Source organism: Argiope bruennichi, chromosome 10 (genome assembly GCF_947563725.1).
Source record: "Argiope bruennichi chromosome 10, qqArgBrue1.1, whole genome shotgun sequence".
Classification (NCBI taxonomy): Eukaryota; Metazoa; Arthropoda; class Arachnida; order Araneae; family Araneidae; genus Argiope; species Argiope bruennichi.
In genome coordinates, this window is record NC_079160.1 from 29,519,173 (window position 1) to 29,539,020 (window position 19,848).

The 19,848-nt window shown below is 26.8% G+C and overlaps 1 protein-coding gene across 3 annotated transcripts in view; it reads left to right on the top strand.

Moving 5' to 3' along the window:
- Positions 1–19,848, top strand: part of LOC129988365 (acetoacetyl-CoA synthetase-like) — a 34,368-nt gene that overhangs the window by 1,399 nt on the left and 13,121 nt on the right. Inside the window, exons 2-11 of one of the 3 annotated variants that reach the window (XM_056096574.1) lie at positions 833–993; positions 5,764–5,867; positions 6,383–6,500; positions 7,957–8,067; positions 10,320–10,417; positions 10,604–10,718; positions 12,879–12,960; positions 14,331–14,484; positions 17,213–17,290; positions 19,448–19,637. In XM_056096574.1, coding sequence (XP_055952549.1) covers positions 879–993; positions 5,764–5,867; positions 6,383–6,500; positions 7,957–8,067; positions 10,320–10,417; positions 10,604–10,718; positions 12,879–12,960; positions 14,331–14,484; positions 17,213–17,290; positions 19,448–19,637 — 1,165 coding nt within the window. In that variant the 5' untranslated portion in view covers positions 833–878. Of the gene's footprint in view, positions 1–832; positions 994–5,763; positions 5,881–6,382; positions 6,501–7,956; positions 8,068–10,319; positions 10,418–10,603; positions 10,719–12,878; positions 12,961–14,330; positions 14,485–17,212; positions 17,291–19,447; positions 19,638–19,848 lie in introns of those variants that run through there. The other 2 variants (XM_056096575.1, XM_056096576.1) reach the window with 2 other exon arrangements.

A 19,848-nucleotide genomic window follows, 5' to 3' on the forward strand; every position in this document is an offset into this window, starting at 1 on the left:
ATGTATAAAACAATTTTCATAAAGATCAATGTTGTAGCAAAATATCTCCAGAGTGAGTAATGTGGAAGAAAATATTATTGCTACACTTGTTTAAACGAGATTTATATATTTTTAATTTTGTGTTTATAATGTTATAATAAAAAAGAAATAAACTCAAATATAAAAAATGCTCTTATATGAATGCATTCTTCTAATGTAATTACAAAGAAAAATTTGGCATAATGTGTTCAAGTTTTGAACTTATTTATTTCCGAATCATGTATTGTATACATTTTAACACTAAAAATATGTAATGTAATATGTAAAATGTGAAAAATAAATATAAAAAGTCTTACTTTTAACAATCTTGGGAAGCAGATGATTTTATATTACTAGAAATTGCCAAAAATTGCTACTCATTAGACTTTAATACATTTTACTAGTCAACAGTTAACGAGCAGTTTAATTATATTTACATTATATTTGAGTTATATTTACTTTTATAAGAGAGCATGAAACTGTAAATTCATTGAATATTTTTTAATGATTCTTTCCAATTCAAAAATAAAAACATTCAAAATAATCTATAATGATTATTGTTCAGAAAAATTAAATTGAAAAGGAAATCATTTGGAAACCATATATTTATATCTTTAGTCATACTTTTTTAAATTAATAAATAGAAAAGTAACTATTAGAATTTTTTTTCTTTATTGAAATAAATTGTTAGTTCAAAATTGTTCTTAATGGAAAATAAATTTTATAAATTAATTTAGAAACAATAATAATAATTTTAATAATATGCACAGTTTTATTTGCAATCTTATTATAGAGCCATTTATAATTCTTACAGCTTCTTCAGGAAAACTATCTTTCAGATTTACTTCTTTCAATCCAGAATGAGTCTAAGAAATTTTGACAACATTCCTGTTATGCGAAAACCTGATGAATCTCCAGGATTTTATCTAAACAAACTGGAGAGATTAATCGAAGAGAAATATAAAACAAAATTCAGTAAGTTCAGTTTAAATTTCATAAATTCCATTTTTGAATATGAAATTTTTTTTTCTAATTCATTGAGATTTACGCATTTTTAATAAAGCACATTCACATCTTAACTGTATTCTTCTTATGAATGTTTACATTTTCAAAAGAATTTTGATAAGATTTCAATTTTGAAAGCACAATAATTGTGCAACTTGCTGATATGAAATGGGGTTTTCAGTGTGACTCTTTACTTTCGATTTACCCTCAATTTTCTTAATTTACCAGAAAATTCAAATGCAGATGAAAAAATTAGTGGATGTTCTAAATAAGTCTGCCTGCATCAGGCTTCTTTTATGCACCAAACTGCTTGCTGAAATCAGTAGATTGTTTTGCCTATTTTTATCCCTTATGATGTCAGTAAAACTGATGAAAAGCGCAAACATTCCTTCTTCGAAGATATGGAGGGCAAGTTACCTTTCATTATTAATGCATACTCTTTGATATTGAATGAAATGCAATTTACATCCCTTGAAAAAAATATGGTCAAAATTTCCAACATACGTTTCTACGGACCAAGAAAGATTAACTGATGCCATGACAAAACTTCCACGATTTGGGAACCCTTTATTGGCCGATCCTCTGAACTAATCGAAAGAAAATTTTTAGTACAGTAATTTGAAGGTATGCTCTAGAGATTATTAAGATTTAAAACAATATAGCTTTTACAGTTACGGTTACAGTGAAAAATTTTAAATGGCAACATCACTGTTTCTTCTATGTAAATTTAATAATGAAATTGATAAAAACATAAAAGTCACTGGAACCATACCAATACGAGAAAATTTTCGGTATAAAATATTTGCTAAGAAAATAATTGTAAAGAATCAGTTATAACACAGAGATGAAATTCATTGATGCACTTTGAATAATTTACAGGGATATACTGCATTCTCATCAGTCTTATGCAAAATCATGCTTATGGGGAACCTTTAATAAGCACTGTGAGAAAGTTTTTTATTGAATCAGGTGTTCGAAAGTGCTAACTAGGTGACTTGATTAAGCTGGTTTATCTGAACGAGAAAAGTGCTGCCGAAGAAGTGCGAGTTTATCAGTGAAAGTATAAGTTAAATCGAGGTACATGTTTTTTAAATACAGTGTGTTATTTGATAAAGAAATTTAAAGAATTGTTTTCTCATCAGATACTTTTAAAACAGTTTATCGCTGTCAATATTATAGAAACTTAAGCTTCAAGAACTATAGAAACTTAAGCTTCAAGAACTATAGGAACTTAAGCTTCAAGAACTATAGAAACTTAAGCTTCAAGAACTATAGAAACTTAAGCTTCAAGAACTATAGGAACTTAAGCTTCAAGAACAAAGTTCAATGGTCTGACGAAAATAATCATAATACGACACTAATGCATTTATACAAACAAATTGATCAATTGATGCTGAATTGAATTCACATTCGTCCTCAGTTCGCATTTCTTCATAGAGGTCACTTCCACAGGTATGGATATCCACTTCATCATAGGAATCCAATATAAAATAATGTTGTGTAATTCCAGATTTGCATTAGCTAACTGTCGTTATCTACGCAAGATAGTGCTCCTCCACGCATCTCCAAATGTGTTCGACAAGTACTGCAATAACGCTTTGCGACAGAATCATGCACTGCAATTTAGTAATTGCATGGCCACCTGGCTCTCTCGACTTTACTCCAACGGATTTCTAATTCTGAGATTATCTGAAATCTAAAATACCATCGACTACTCCAGGTAAATTTTCATAATTGAAACAGGCCACAAAGAGTGAAGTTGCATTGATTCTTCCTGAGTTGTCACGTTCAACATGGCTATCAATAGTCTTCTGTATATAATGTATTGTCGTTTACGAAAGTGGATACGTCGAAAACTTCTACTCCATTAAAATCCCCTCCCACTCCTATCTTGTGTTGTCTTTAATTCTCTTCGTTGCATATGTTTCACGCCACCAATTTCCGTCAAACGTGCATGTTCCTTCACTATTTATACTTTTTAATGCACTGATGAATTTTTACAGGAGAAAATTTCGAAATTTTATCTCTAAAAATCTGTGATTGTGAGATCTATATTGCTTTAAGGCATCACAATCTCGAGCGCATAATTTCAAATAACAATATCAAAAACATTAAAAAAAAAAAAATTGGATTGGCTGAGTAGACAAGACTGCTAGACTGAAGTTCATATTTTTCTAAGATCACCCAGTGTTTTAAAAAGTTTCGTTTATTTCCGTCCAAAGGATAAATAGGTTGGGAAAATCAGTGAAAATCAGAAGATCATTGAATTGAAATCACATATGTCATAAAATATTTTTGATCCAAATCTTCGAAAACATATGTATTTGTTTAAGGATTCTATATCTCCAGAAATGAGCTTCGAGGAGATAAAAGCCTCTCAAAGTGTCGATATAAAAAGGAGAAGATTGTCAAATTCACTTCAATTCTTTGGAAAGGGGAACAAATGAGGACTAAAATTTGTCCTCGCTAACCATTAATGAAATTCAAACCCCATTTCTCAAGTTGAAATGCATGCATCTGGTAGTCCTCTAAATTCCAAAAAATCTATAAAAAAGTCATTAGTGTGAGAATTTTCCGTGGACAGTATGAATATTTTTTTTTAATGTTTTGTAATGGTTTCGCATTTGGCACTTAGAAATTTACTACTATTAGTCCTCATTTAATGACAATACATTCACATGTAGTTCAGTCCATTCAGGTGCCAAAGATGTTGATGAAATATTAGGATATTTTAGGAACTAGTTGCCCTAGAAAAAAAAGTCCAGCACGAACATTATTTTTCAAAAGAGGTGTATGCAATTTACTTTGCTCTCTGATCCAATATTATTCCTAATGGTGCAAATATGAAATATTTTAACTATAAGAGAGAATTCACCACGCTAAATAACCCATTTTATATTAACAAATTTTAAATAAATAATGTATTTTGAAATCTTACGTCTTGCATTCTACAATACATCCTGTGCTTGAATTTTTTTTTTTTTTTTTTTTTTTTGCTTAAATGAACTGCACAACTTCATACTTCTTTCTTTCTTTCTTTATACATAATAAAGACGAACATTTGCCGGGTATAATCGTTTGTTCATACACAAGAAAACTTATTGTGTAAGATTATTATATCATGCATATATTTTTGTTTCAGTGATCATTACAACCTTAAAAAGAAATCATATAACATAAGGAAGAAACTATAATACTCCACTTCTTAATACTGTTGTTGGGATTCCTAAGTTGATATATCGAATTTTGTATCTCAGAAATAATGAAGGGGGAATCAGTCTAAGGATCTACTTACTTAGGAAAAATAGTGAAAATTTAATCGCAACACTACAACTTAAAACCACTTCAACACAAAGAATCATGATAAACATTACAATAATATATATAATACATGATGTTGTATTTCCATAAACTGAAGGTACATGAGCAAACATTACCACAATAACAAACAAAGGTTGCAATAAACCTTAAGTTCATCTCGAAACTTGTTGGCATGAAAATAAAAAAAAATAATAATAAATAAACAATATTGAAATTAAAATGAAATCTACGATCGCAAATTTCAAATTATCATGTGAGAACATTATTATTTTAAATTATTATTTGTCTTAATTTAAGTCATTTACCAGTTTAAACCGGTTTGAAAGAATCACGAGACTTCTCTATCGGTCTCTATCCCTATATATATAATGATAATTATTTTAAACTTTTATTTTCAATTTTTCTAGCTGGCAAACAAAGTTTTGGAGCTCGACCGATTTTGAGATGAAATAACACTTATGATGTCACAGTTCTACATCAACCTTTTAAAAACGCATCTGCTGTCAAAGAAACATGCGTAATAATAAAGCGATACTGGTAAAAGCGGGCCATCCTTTTGAAAACGCATCTGCTTTCAAGGAAGCATACATAATAATAATGCAATATTAGTAAAAACAGGTAAAAAAGGTATGCAGTTAAAAGATGATGAAAATTGCCATTTACGCTTTATTCATTGCCTACGTGATTTCGAGCTTCAATATTCATGGCCTACGCCATTTCGAGCTTCAAAACCCCCTAACCAAAACCACATGTTCTCACATGATAAAAAAAATGAAGAGTTTAACTGTTTGATGTACTTGCAGTGTACTGAAATATAACGTTTCTAAGTTTATGATGTAGCTTGTTTTTTTACTTTCATTTAACACAATGATACTTTATCTTTACGTATTTCACTTTTTCAGATGTTTAAAACAAAAAAAGTAAAGTACTTTTAAATTTTTTCTAACAATGGGTAGTCTTCATCTACAAATATTTGAGATTAATTTTATTTAAGAATTGTTAAATGTTATGAATATTTATAACTTATTATATATTTTGAATAGTTATGGAATTATTTTGAAATCGTTAAAGAAATTCATTTAATTATTCTTACTCGAAGATATGTACCTCGATTGTTTTAATCGAATAAATGTTAAATCTCATTTACTATAAAAGTGCAAAGCTTTTGTCTTTATTGCAATTCATTTTGGAAGTTATTTTTATATAAATTTTTCTTTTAATGAAAATTAAATAAAAATTAATACTAATAGATGCACACCACTGATACAAAAGTACTTGTTGGGAATTTCAGTTAAACGAGAAAGAGTCCAACAACACTTAATTCTTTCACCTAACTCATTTGGCATTCTAAAATCTTATTCTGCAAAAATTCCACATCATTAAATTTTATTTAATAATACATTTTCTTTTTCCTTATAGATAATTATTGGGAATTTCACAAATGGACAACTGACCATCTATCTGAATTCTGGTCCGAATTTTGGGATTTTACTGGAATAATACATTCGAAGAGATTTGATGAGGTCAGACCCAGAAGTAAATGTCATTTATTTTTGAAAAACGAATTTCACTAAGAACTTAAAAGAAATGTGGCGAAATATTAGCATTCTTTGTATTTGATACAGAAAAGACTAATTTGCTTTTTTTTTTGTATTGAATAAATTTTTTAAAAGAATATGTACCAAAATATATGAGGAAAACAGACTAAGAGATAAATGTTTTTTTTCTGAGGGTGTCAGTTAAATTAATTAAATAAAATAATCGGATACTCTACTAGAATTTTGCTAAGTTTGATTTAAAAAAAAATTATTCCTTTTGATACCCAAAAAAATGTTAAATTAATTAAATCGAGTAAACAAATATTCTATAAGAATTTCTTAATTTCACATAATATGCTTGCGATAGCTTTTTTTAATAGCGAATTACCGTTGATACACTTTTGCATGAATATGTTTATGGCAAATTATTAAATGTGACGTCCTTATAAAATTTAAAGCAATTTTCATAAATTCTTAAACTTATTTGCGTTTCTTTTCAGGTGATAGATTGCACAGTTCCTATGTCCGATTTTCCCGAATGGTTTAAAGGCGCTAAGCTTAACTTTGCAGAAAATCTTCTGAAATTCAGAGATAACCGTACAGCTATAATAGAAGCAGGTAAAAATATTGATTATTATTCAAAACTAGAGTCATTTTAACTTGTAGATAATTTCTATAACTGAAAGTAGAGAACACATCTATAAATATTTTCAGAAAATTGTGTCTTTTTATAATATTTTTTTACAAAAATATTTATGATTATTATATTAATTTGAATGAAAATTTATTCAACATTTATAATTAAATATATGATTATATTCATTAAAGTAAATCCTATATAAGTAAAATTCTTATTCATAAGAAATTAACATGTTTTAAAGTGCAATTAAAATAACACTTAAATATTTATAATATGTAAAAGCAGTTCAACTTTTATGCAAATATCTTCATGGAATAAAACAAATTTTAATAATATGTGACAATCTATTTTTTTTCCTACTTACTGTTTTGTTTGGTTAGAAATTATTCAAATTCCTTATTATTATAATTCTTTATTCCCACTTGAAAGAACACAATAACTTATTCATTAATTGTATTTAATTCTCTAAAAATATGACTTTCAACTTTACGATTTATGTAAAAGGAAAAGATTAATTGAAATGCTTGAGTCTAGGTTAATGATAATGCCTACTATTATACCTAGACTAAGAGCTATAGTTCTTATGGCAGTAAATTTATTTTAATAGTTCCGATTTGCCTAATGATTTTGCAACTTCATAAAAATTATGACAGAAATTTTTAAATATCACTTACTACTTAACTATTATAATTTCTTTAAAATATAATTTACTTAAAGCTATCTTTTTACCAGACAGTATAAACCACAGAGTGAAAAAGGTGAGCACAGGAAATGAGATTCAACTAAAAGTGAATCAGAGAAACTTTCTTAAAAATTTATTAGGGGAAATTAGTTGCAATGTTTCAAGATTAGAGATAATTTTCATTATTATGTTTGGTTATAATAATTAGAAATTTTGCCAGACGCATTTAAGCTAAGAATTTTCGCTACTTCGCTTTCGAATTTTGAAATGCCAGTTTGTGTAGGATTTCAATACTTAGTTTACAAAATTTTCCTTATATCACAGTGACTTACATTTACAGAACTTAATTAAATTAATGAAATGAGTTCCTAAAATTTCACTAATTTTTAAATATTTAATGTAATATATAAAAAAAATCATTATCTTAAAGACAAAAAGGGCAATTCAAATTTAAAATGTCAGCAAAAGCATAATAATTAAAATTCTTACATAATATGTATTATGTTTCCTCGCTTTTTTTCTCAGCATATAAAATAATTTACATTTCTGTTTTGAATCTTCTGTGGAAAATCATTATGATAAAAAAATTGGAATGGAAAATTAAGGAAAATATATTTTTAAGATTTAACACATCTGGTTTTTTTTTTTATATATATATATTATGAATGAAGAATCAAAATAATCTTAGTGTCTAAATTAACATTTATCATCATTTGACAATTTCCTTTGATATTGGATTTTTTAAATTTCAGGTGAAGATAAAGAACCCAGATACATTACATTCGCTGAAATGTATGAAGAATCTAAATTGTATGCTGCTGCATTTAGGAAATTTGGCATTAAGAAAGGAGATGTTGTTGCATGTAAGTTTCACAAAATTCAAGAAAAATTTTGAAAAAATAATAAAGGTTTGTGTACCACGATTTCTCAAAGATTTTAATATAAAAAAAAGTCATTGATCTAATGGAAATGGACAAACAAGTATCTCTATAAAAATATTAATATTTTGTAAATTCTTAAGTAATTAAATCGAATTTTATAATAAGTTTTTCAATATTAATCTTATTCTTTACATTATTAATAATAACGGCTTGCTATATTAATGAAGTTTATGAAACATCGAACGTTATTTTATTTTATTATTATTTTTTATTATTGTTTTTATTTTTATTTTATTATTATTTTTTATTATTGTTTTTATTTTCATTTTATTATTATTTTTATTATTATTATATTTATTCTTATAATTTCGATATTAAGGCTATTAAGCTATTTTGAATCAGAAAACTTTGCTTAATACTAGGGAATGTAAATTTCAATATTTGTAAATTATAAATTTCGATTCTATCATTATGCGATGTGACTTTTAAAGTCATGTTGACGATGCTTTTCTTTAAACAAATTTATAAATGTTTGAATACATTTTGTTTGAACATGACTTAAATACAACCAATCAATTCTATAAATTGAATCTTTGGAAATGAGAGATGCTTGGTGGAAATTTACAGTTCAATTCATTTAATCTGAAATTTAAAATGTCTTGAAAAAATATTTTTTTTATTTAGGAAAAGGGTCAATTTGAACTTCTTTAATTTTGAGATAGTTTAAATAAAATTCATTTTCAGTTATGAAAAATAATTATAATGTTTTTAAAATTAATTCTACTAATGAGTATCATTTTTTTAAAAAAAATCCGATTTCATTATCGATATAATATTTTATTGATACTTCCATAATTATTTATATATATTCTTTTAACTAAGCAAGAAGTTATGCATTTGATATGATTATGAACTAAAGTGCATATCTTAATAAAAGATTAAACTGTAAATTTCTTTTCAGGATTTCTGAATTTAAAAAAAATCATAACAAGCTATTGAAGAAAGATAAATTATGAAGTCACATTTTAAGAAAATATAAAATATATGACATTATTCAACTTTAAAACATAAATATTGTTCGTAAAGTCTTAATCAGTTTGTACAAACCGCAGCTTATTGAAAATGTATGTAATGCAATGGGTAGGCACAATGTACAAATTATGAATGATATATTGGTATTTAAGTAAGTTTCATGGAATTTTTAAACTAGTACATGTAAAGTGTATGTATGTTTTGATCTTTTAGCAAAACGAATAGTATATCGCAATATTCTTTTATAATTCTATATACATTGAAATGGATTGATGAAATAACATTTGATCACTATTAACTTTAATCTTTGCAATAATAGTTCCAAAAATATTCTTTTATTTCATTAAATATTCTATTATTAGAGGAAATATTTATCCCATCTTCCATCATCCGGAATACTGAAAGACAGGGCGCCGTAACAATAACATCGGAAGCAAGACCAGTTTCCAAACAATCATTATCTGCTCAAACAAACCCACTCCGAAGGACGTATGTCCAATCTTTGGAAATGAAGTCAGCGTACCTGCTTCTATATGATTCTATACTTTAAAAAAAAACACAGTAATTAATTATTGTATATCGGCAATTCTCATCTATGCACTCGAACTCTCTCCCGGAGGGGAGGGGGGAATCATTATATAACCCCAGACCAATGTCCTCAAGCTCTGCATAAGCATCCGAAGTAGTTGACTGATCAACATCGTCTCATCACGGAGACGGTGGCTAAGACTGAACTAAAGTAATTCTATGGTCATTGCCAGTTACATTACTACCCGTCCTTTAGAAAGTATGTTTTATAAAGAGATTGGTAGTAATTCAACCCTACTTTATTATTGTGTCCACCACATACTTTTAATGCTTTTCTGGGGGAATTTATTGTTATATAACATACATCGGAATACCCGTGCTTTATATAAGCATCCTGGGTAGTTGAATGACTTTCTTTCTGATCTCACCTGTGAGAAAATAAGGGTGAATTCCAATGGCCATTAGACCCTGACATAACATCTTGCGTAAGAATGGAAGTAATTTGATCCCACATCATTACTATGCTTAAAAGGGAAGTGAAAAGCAAACAATGAGCCGAAGACTTTTCTACTCCATATTCCACCACTTTGGGTTCATCATTATATAAATGAGCAAGTGTTACATATAATTTAGCAAGTGTTACATATAATATTTAATAAATTCATTCTTTTTAGGCTATGTGTCTAATCGACCAGAACCACTTTTCGCAATGCACGCTACAGCAAGTATTGGGGCAATATGGACAGGAGCTCTACCGCTTTTTGGAGCGCAAGTAAATACATTGATGGAATTCACTTCTCTTTAATTTAATTAAACTGAAGCAAATGCGCAGTGCTTTTTAAAATATTTTTATTTTTAAAAAATATTATAAATAAGATTTTCAAAAATTAACTTTCGAAGATTTCATATTTAAAATCCTTCTTTATAGATATAAAAATATTTCGGTATGTTTTTACAGGCTGTCCTGAACCGCTTGAAGCAAGTGAGTCCAAGGATCTTGTTAACCATCGACAGGTTTCCTAACGACAGAGAAGAAATAGACATGCTTCCGAAAATAAAAGAAATTGTTAATAGTAAGATAAATATTTTCATTTGTATGATAAATAACTGTTGAACTAATATTCAAACTATTGTTTAAGGATGGAATAATATAAATATGCATATCTGGACAGTTTCATAATTAAATAATTTGAAAAATATTCATTCCAAAGGATTAGCTAATATTTTATCCTAAATATATATTTTTAAAATTACAAATATTATATCCTAAATGTGCAAATATTGTTGAAGAATGTAACTGAGTTGCATATATAAATAGTATTTTTTTTTTTTTTATGCTCCCGTAGACATGGAAATAAAGTAGCTGAAAATGTTCACTATTAATTGTAGTTTCAAGAAATTCATTCCTAAAGAAACATGTCTTGAAATTTCTATCTTAGATAAAATAAAAATGTCTTAAAATTAAGCACCCTTCTAGATTTAAAAAGCTTTAATTGTTGATTAAAAAAAACATTAAAAAAGGATTTTCTGATGGGACTTCTTAGAGCAGCAAATCAAAATTTTTTTTGTGTGTAAAGGTCAACTATACGTCTGATTTAAATTAATATTCATGCATTTGGCTTTATAGTTTACCATGATAAAATATTAACTAACTTAGCTTACCCCCTATTTTCTTACAAAGCGATAGGGAACAAAAATTTAAAATAATATTACTTTCGGCAATCAACATCATCAACGTTACCGAAGTTTTTTAATAACATTTCAATCTACAAGAGAGGTAGAAAAAAAAAGATATCTGTCTATTCTTCATACCTTGAAAGAGAATAGAAACTTGAATGGAAATAGTAGGATCTGGAAGTGAAGCCCATTTTAAAAATTTTATGATCATTATTATTAACTGTTTAAAGTTCGCATTGAAAAATTCAACCAATTACAATCCGTTCCAGAACAAACTTCTTCAATGGAAATCACTAATTTTGAAACAATTTAACAGTTATCTTTTGTTTATTGGTTTGGCAAAATTAGGGAACCATTTTATAGGTTTTAAGTTAACTGATATAAAGAGAACTGTACAAAAAAAATTTAAAAAATTTCAATCCTTTGTATAAAGTGTATTTATCATTCAATAATTTAATATGAAAAAAATATAAAGTAAGACATTATTCGGAGTTCTTTGCATAAGCGAATTTTTGCCGAGTAATTTTTATTTTCGAAAACGCTGTATAAAAATTGTTGAATTTATAAAATACAAATTTTTTTGGTGCTAATTATGCAAATAATAGAAATTAAATCGCTTATATTGAATGGAATCCTTTTCTAGATTTGAGAAAAATTTAGGTAATACAATTATGTAAAGTAATTTTGCTTCCCTAAGTCCGATTGGAAAAGAAAAACTTAGATCTAAATGAAATTCGACTTCTGAATATGGTTCTCTAAAAAATCTTATTTCTATAAATATTGGTAAAAAAAAATTTCTTGCTGATATTGATTTTTTTTTATCTGTAAAATTTTACATCTTGAAATAGTTTTAATCAAGATATTTCATGTTTATTTTATTAGAGAACTTGATTACAGCTGAACTTCATTAAAAGCATTTAAATGTGCTTTTTAGTGATTGGTTACAGATATGTGTCACGTGTAACAGAACATTAACGGTTATCTACCATATAAAACAAATTTGCATTATAAATTTTTAATTAATAAGCTTTAAATATCTGTGTCATAAATTTCTTATTATGGTTTTGCATTGCAAGTTTTTAATTTTTAATTAACTTTAAAAATATGGATATACAAATAATTATATTATATTTTGAAAAATAATAACGTAATGAAATGGTTCAATGATTCACATTTTTATATTTAATGGAATTTGTCAAAGTTTCCTTTATAACTAATAAGTGAAAATGTTTCTATATATAATAATACTGAAAAGCAATCAAAATTTCTATTTATTAGTTTTAATCAAACGCGTACATTTCATTTGTTTTTATGATTAAATATACATTGTTAGAATTTAGGGGCCATATGGTTACGCTTAATATACTAATTAATTTCTCACTTTGTGAAGATAAATACGGGAATTAAAAGAATTTTAAACTCGGGAAAGCAAATCTATTCTATAATCTGTTGCAAAATTTATCATTTCTTACTTATTCGTAAATTTATTGTGTGTGTGTGTGTATATATATATACACGCCTTTTCTAAAAAAAAATTATTATTTCCCTTTTCATAGATTTACCATCTGTGGAAAAAGTCATAATTATTCCCTCGAAGAAAGAATCTAAACAGAAAGATATAAGCAACATTCGAAATAGGTAACTATTCATTTTCTTTGAGTACGCAAGTATGATAAAAATAAAATCTTCTTTTAAACCAGTCTCGGACAATTATATCATTGTAAATTTTACCACCAGGATGCTCAATCAACATTTTCTAAAATTTAATCAATATATCTGTTAAATTTCTAGAAAAGTTAATGGGAGATGTGAGGTACAAAAGTTACCTGAAGATATAAATTAATTTTCAGCATTTGTATTGAGTTTTAGAAAGTCTGCTATGGAGAAGGTGATAAATTTGTAAGCGTAGAAAATTCTCCTTATATTCAACAGGTTTTCAATTTACAAGAGACAATTAACGAAAACATTTATGTAAAATATTTTAGTCCATTGAAAATAATCAAAAAATTTGATTTAACAGATTTTTTTAAAAATTATCAGTTTTATCACCAAATAAAATTATATAATTTAATGGTGTATTCCCAAATTCATTGTTTTATTTCTTCTTACTAGGAAGTAATTTAGCATTAATTTGATAATCTTCATATTTAAAAGAATTATCTATTTGACTACAAAATAATTTATACAAATTCCATGAAAAAAAATCATACCTGTTTTTTTAAGTATAACAATAGTGAATATTATTGTAAAAGTGCTGAAAAATAAATTATTTTTTTAAATGTCGGCAAGTCTTTGACATTTCCTTTTTAGAGTGAAAGTTTATAAGGGGAGATCATGAATATATGGATGAGAAATCGCCGGATAAATAAAATTTATCTGGAGGATATAAAAAAAGAGAATTTCTCATGCCGAATTATATTTTCTATGAGAGAATTAAGCACATAAACTGATTTCCCTATTTTGTAACTGACCTTAGAACCCGTCAACTATTCTCTTCGGTTGCTTATTCAACTGCGCTGGAACAAGCCAAATAATACGATTATTTCATGCTATTCAGTTTGAGAAATGTGACATAATGATGATCTCATCTTTAAATGTTAAATCAAGAAAAAGATATAAATATATACGAATGATTTGTTTAATTTTAAAGGAAATACGTCATTCACAAATTCTATTTTAATATAAATGGCAAGAATGATTAGTTTCATTTGCTTTACAGAATGTGAACATATTGTATAAAAAAACAATAAATTATTCGAATGAAACGTCTATATTAATCAGTATAATAGCATCAAAGTCATTCCAGAATTATTTTTATTATAGGTACTTATTTATTCTTTTTATTATTTTCATAAGTAAGCATTGCCTCATGTTATTGAAAACATTCTAAAAATTTATTGAGCAGAAAAACATGATCCAAATCTTTAATTATATATGTTAATATTGACTGTTAGTTTCATTCAGATTCAGAATATTTAATCAGTAATATGTTTTACTTTGCATTCTAGCTGCTTTCTAGACGAATTTTTGAAGCTTGGAATGGATGAAAACGGATCTGTTCCGGAAATGGAATTTGAACAAGTCTCATTTTCACATCCTGTTTTCATAAACTTTACATCTGGAACAACTGGTTTACCAAAGGCCATGATGCACGGGAGTGGAGTAGGTATTTCGAAATAAATTATTTTATTTTTTGATATTTTTCTGCGGAATAAATCTTAAGATTTATTCTTTAAAATTTTTTTAACTCTCTCTCTCTCTCTCTCTCTCTCTCTCTCTCTCTCTCTCTCTCTCTCTCTCTCTCTGTGTGTGTGTGTGTGTGTGTGTGTGTGTGTCTGTGTGTGTCTGTGTGTGTCTGTGTGTGTGTGTGTGTGTGTGTGTGTGTGTGTGTGTGTGTGTGTTTGAGTATAATTTTGAGAATAATTTATTTGAGATAAATTATATATTTAAAACTAATTTTGTCCTTAAATTCAGTCAATGAATTTTTCCAGCGTATAAATCTATTTTTTGTCTTTTTATTTTTTTGACCTTGTAACATTTTTATTAATTTCAGTTACTTGACAGCAACATTAAAAGAGCTCATGTTAAACAAATTGTCGAGCGTTGTGGTTTACTTTTTGTAACATTTATATTGGTTGAAGTCGGTTAATTTTTTTTATTGGAGAAACTTTGATATATCACTTTTATTTCTCATTAAAATATGAATCAAAATATTTAGTTTCAAAATTATTCATCTTAAACGTCAATCACTGATTTAAAAAAAAAATTGCAAGACTCCTGAAGGGAAAATAAAAAAATATATGAAGTTGTACGAGTACGATTAAAATTGAAATTTATGAAATTGCATGAAAAATATGTGTTCTTTCAATTTTATTATAATCATTTCATCCATAGAAAAAGTACTCAAAAATTTTAAAAAATATATTCAGAATGATTTAAAGAAGAAAAGCAACAACAAAAATGATAAACTATGGAAGAAAACTAGACAAAAAAATTAATTTAAATATTTATTTTATTATATTTAGTATATCATATTTATTTTAAATATATATATAACAAATTTATACAAACAAAAAAACTAAATATATTTTTTTATTTCCCAGCCAGCGTTAATTGGCTATATAATTATAAAGTCATATTGTCAGTTTGCAATTGAAGGAGCGAAATGTTAATTAAAACATCAGTTGGAATAACAGATTATATTGTATAGTGTAAACATTCATTAATAATTATAGTTTTCATACAAGAAACATCGCTTTTAACAGCGTTTAAGCATCATTTCGTAGTATTACAAAATATTAAGAAATGAGATTCTACTTGGTACTGCGAAAAAAAATATTCCTCATTGCATGACTCTTACGCTATCTAATGGAAAAAGGCAGATTAAGTATTTATAAATCTTTTCTCTGAACAGTATTTTAATATATGTGATGATCAAAAATAACTGGAAAGAAGCGGCATTCGCTATGATTCACCTCAGTTCCATTCTAAAAAACAATATTGGTGTGAGACGTATGTTTATCAAGTTTGTGCCAAAATTGTTTGCAGATATCAAACTGAAAACCTACATTCAGCTGCGCTTGCTGCCACAAATTTGCAAGAAATGTAGAAAACCTCACTGAAAATTATTGTGATAAGGATTGAATCACGGATTTAATCGATGATTAAGAGCAATTTAAAAAATTTTCTGCCATTAAAAATACGACAATTGCACAATATATGCATGTGTTCAAATTCTATTGTATGAAAGCTGCAACCGTGTATTGTCGGCGCATGCGTGAAAAGATTAAAGATCAATATCTACTAAGAGCTTTCATACAATAGAATTTTTAATTAATTAATTTTTAGTAGTAGTAGTTTTTTTAGTAGTTTAATGGAATTTAGTTAATTTTTTTTAGTTATTGTTTTGAAGGTAAGATACACATTCCTACACCTTTTGATGAAACTTCAGATAATGCATTGTTCCAAACTCTGAAGAAACATCTGATGGTTTAAATTCCATACTAAGCTACCAATAAATTTCGATTTCCTTCATAAGAAAAAAAAACTAACTTCATTTCCAACATTCATCTCCAAATCATATCTTTCAATCTTAATTCGCTTATAGATTATATATTTGTAAGTATTTCTTAATTCTTGAAGTATACTGTAGTGTTTCTATAACTACAGTAGACTCCCAATTATCTGCGGGCGGGTTATCCGCGCCTACCGCACAAATTTTTTTTTTTTTTTTTTGACTGATTTTTTCAAAAAGGTGCAGCTTTACAGTTATGCTTTTGTAATTACATAATGCATTACAGTATTAAAACAGTACATATGAATTAATTTTTCTGTGCAACCTTGACGCCTCTCGTACGTACAAAGTACTTTTCTGTTTTCATTAACAAAATGCATTTTAGTTCAGTTTTGAGTGATATACTAAAATATTAAGCGTTAGTTAAACATTTCCTGCGGTTTATTTTACGTTTTATTGTACATAAAACGATTTTTCAAAGTTGGAATGACTGTTTTCTTTTTTGTTATACCCGTTTTTAGCTTTTTTCGGATTATCCTCGATTTTTGTTATCCGCGGCGGCAGCGCCATCCAATTCCGCGGATAATCGGGAGTGTACTGTATATAGTTTTAAAAATATATACAGATGAATTATTATAATTTTTATTATTATTTTTAATTTGATTGAAATAAACTATGAAAAACAAAGTATAACTGAAATTCTCTGATTATGACATTTTTAAAGAAGTAATGTGTATATATGACTCAAACGTAGTGATTAAATTCAGAGTTTAGAAAAATGACATACGTAGATTTAGAAGTATTCTTTTTTTTTAAGTATCTCTTTGTTTCTCTTATAATTAATTTATTCATGTTTTAAAAAATTTCACTTCACAGGCTTTAATGCCCACTGCTAAGGATTTTTGGATACAGATGGATTCTGACAGAGACAGCATTTGGTTTTCCATGTCTCCGGTAGGATTTTAATTCAACTTTTACATGAAGCTAAGCTGAATTAATAATGTCGCTGAAATTTTAGAATGCACAGAATAACTTTAGAATACAGTTTATACGTAATAATGTAACTATATAATTAAAAACAAAGTGAAGATTTACTATTAAAATTATTAGTTGCAAATTTCTTCTTTGGCAAATTTTGGTTTAAACATTGAGTTATAATAATATTATATATGTAACATTATTTTGTTTGCAGCAGAATGCAGATTCGAAGACGTTGAAGAGACATGTTATATTTTTAAATTAATTTTAATATCCATTTCGTGAAAGCATAATCATTTACAAGCAGAGACGCGGACAAGGCACGTCCACCGCAGCGCAGCACAAACGCAGAAGTAAGGAAAAGCGCGAAACAAATGATCACTAGTCTTATATAACATAGAATTTCCGGCCACGCGCCGATGGAATACATGTGTTGACCTTTGACAAGGGCAACGGAAATATCATTTTCATTTAATGCTTAGTACTGATGGCGCATTATTTTTACAAAGGAATTAATTAAACCGAAAGTGGAATTGGATCACGAAATAAGAGAATATTTTAAAATGAAGTTACGATGGACTAAATTAAGATAAAATATTGGACATTAATTAAATTGAAATTAGAGTTAAAATATCATTATATATATACATATTAAATTTACAAGTTATATCTATAAAACTAATATATATTAATTAAATTGAATTGTGTTGCCTCTTAGATAATCTAAATATTAGGTAAGATTGCTACATTTGGATTCTGTTTAACCTCTGATTGCAAAAATTCGATGTGTTGGATTCATCGTAATTTTATTATCTCCGTTTTAACTACTGCTGATTATTTTTATTACAAATGAAGTCGCACATATGTGATACTTCTAAGGATAATTGATAGATAAGGATGTAAGGATAATTGATGTCTTAGTATATAAAGTGGAAATAGTAAAAATTCTTTTATTTTATTATTAATCTTTTATGACGTTATATAACCTCCATTGTATAATTTTTCAATAGTAAATATATGCTTTCTAGCACACATTTGTAACAAAAATTTCTAATATTGTAAATATTACTTTATATATTGTAATATAATTGTTTTAAAGATAATAACTCATGTTTCACGCGAATATAATAGTCAGTGGGTGCTTCATTATCCCAAAATACGTTTAATTTTTATATCGTGAATAATAGATAATGTTAAAAAAAATTTAATAATATTTATCATTAAGTTGCAATATTTTACTATCTCAATTATCTCAAAAAAAAGTTCGTTTTGAATTTGATATAAAAGAATGATGCATAAATAAAAGCAACGAATACTTAATGGCATAAATGAATGAGCTAATTTGCTTTAAGTTATTTTTATTGATTACCAAATTTAAAAGAAACTTGCAATATAAATGATATTTTTAATTCTATATTTTAATGCATTATATTTTTAAGAGATGTATTAAGTAATTAATGAGATAAATGAATGAGCTAATTTGCTTTAAGTTATTTTTATTGATTACCAAATTTAAAAGAAACTTGCAATATAAATGATATTTTTAATTCTATATTTTAATACATTATATTTTTAAGAGATGTATTAAATAATTAATGAGATAAATGAATGAGCTAATTTGCTTTAAGTTATTTTTATTGATTACCAAATTTAAAAGAAACTTGCAATATAAATGATATTTTTAATTCTATATTTTAATGCATTATATTTTTAAGAGATGTATTAAGTAATTATTTTACGTTTATTTACTTTTAAATAACGTAAAAATGGAGAGACTTTTATAAAAAAAGACAAAAAGAACAGAAGATAAATCACAAAAAATAAAAGAACTTAAATCGTATTTTTTTTTTTTTTTTTGAAGAAAAAATTGGTATTTACTATTTACAAAATAGATACGATATTCTAATAATTACATAAGAAATTCTTCGAAGGTTTTTTTTAATTAATTTTTTTATAAAATAAATTTTGTTACTATTTTCTTTTAAATTGCAAGTCTCATTTGTTCTCATGATTTTCAATTCTCCCCTCTCATTTTAGCTTCACACTATTAGCTTCAAAATCAAAAAGCAATGGCTAATATTTAAAATTCGAAAATTATAATTTCTGTTTTCTTTCTGCTACCCTCATTTACAGGTAGGATGGGTATCGTGGAATATGACTTGTGCCCTCCATTTCTGTGGAATCGGTGTACTTTTGTATGAAGGCGTTCCTTACTATTTAAGTCCAACCTACTTTTGGGACTTGGTGGCCGACCATAAACTCACCCATCTGTTTCTCCCAGCCAATGTCGCAGATGATTTAGAGAAATTCGGATACATTCCAAGTTAGATTTTCTTTTTATGAATTAGTATAGTTTTTGTATAAAATATAAGATTATTTAATTCTCAAACGCACAGAAATTCGATGTAAATAAGTGTGAACTTAATAGAAATAGTTTACAAAAATAATTTTGACATTAAAATTTTAACCTTTTGCACTCGTAAAAGCATTTCGATGTTTAATTATTCACCTAATTCAAGGACTTGTTTATTGCG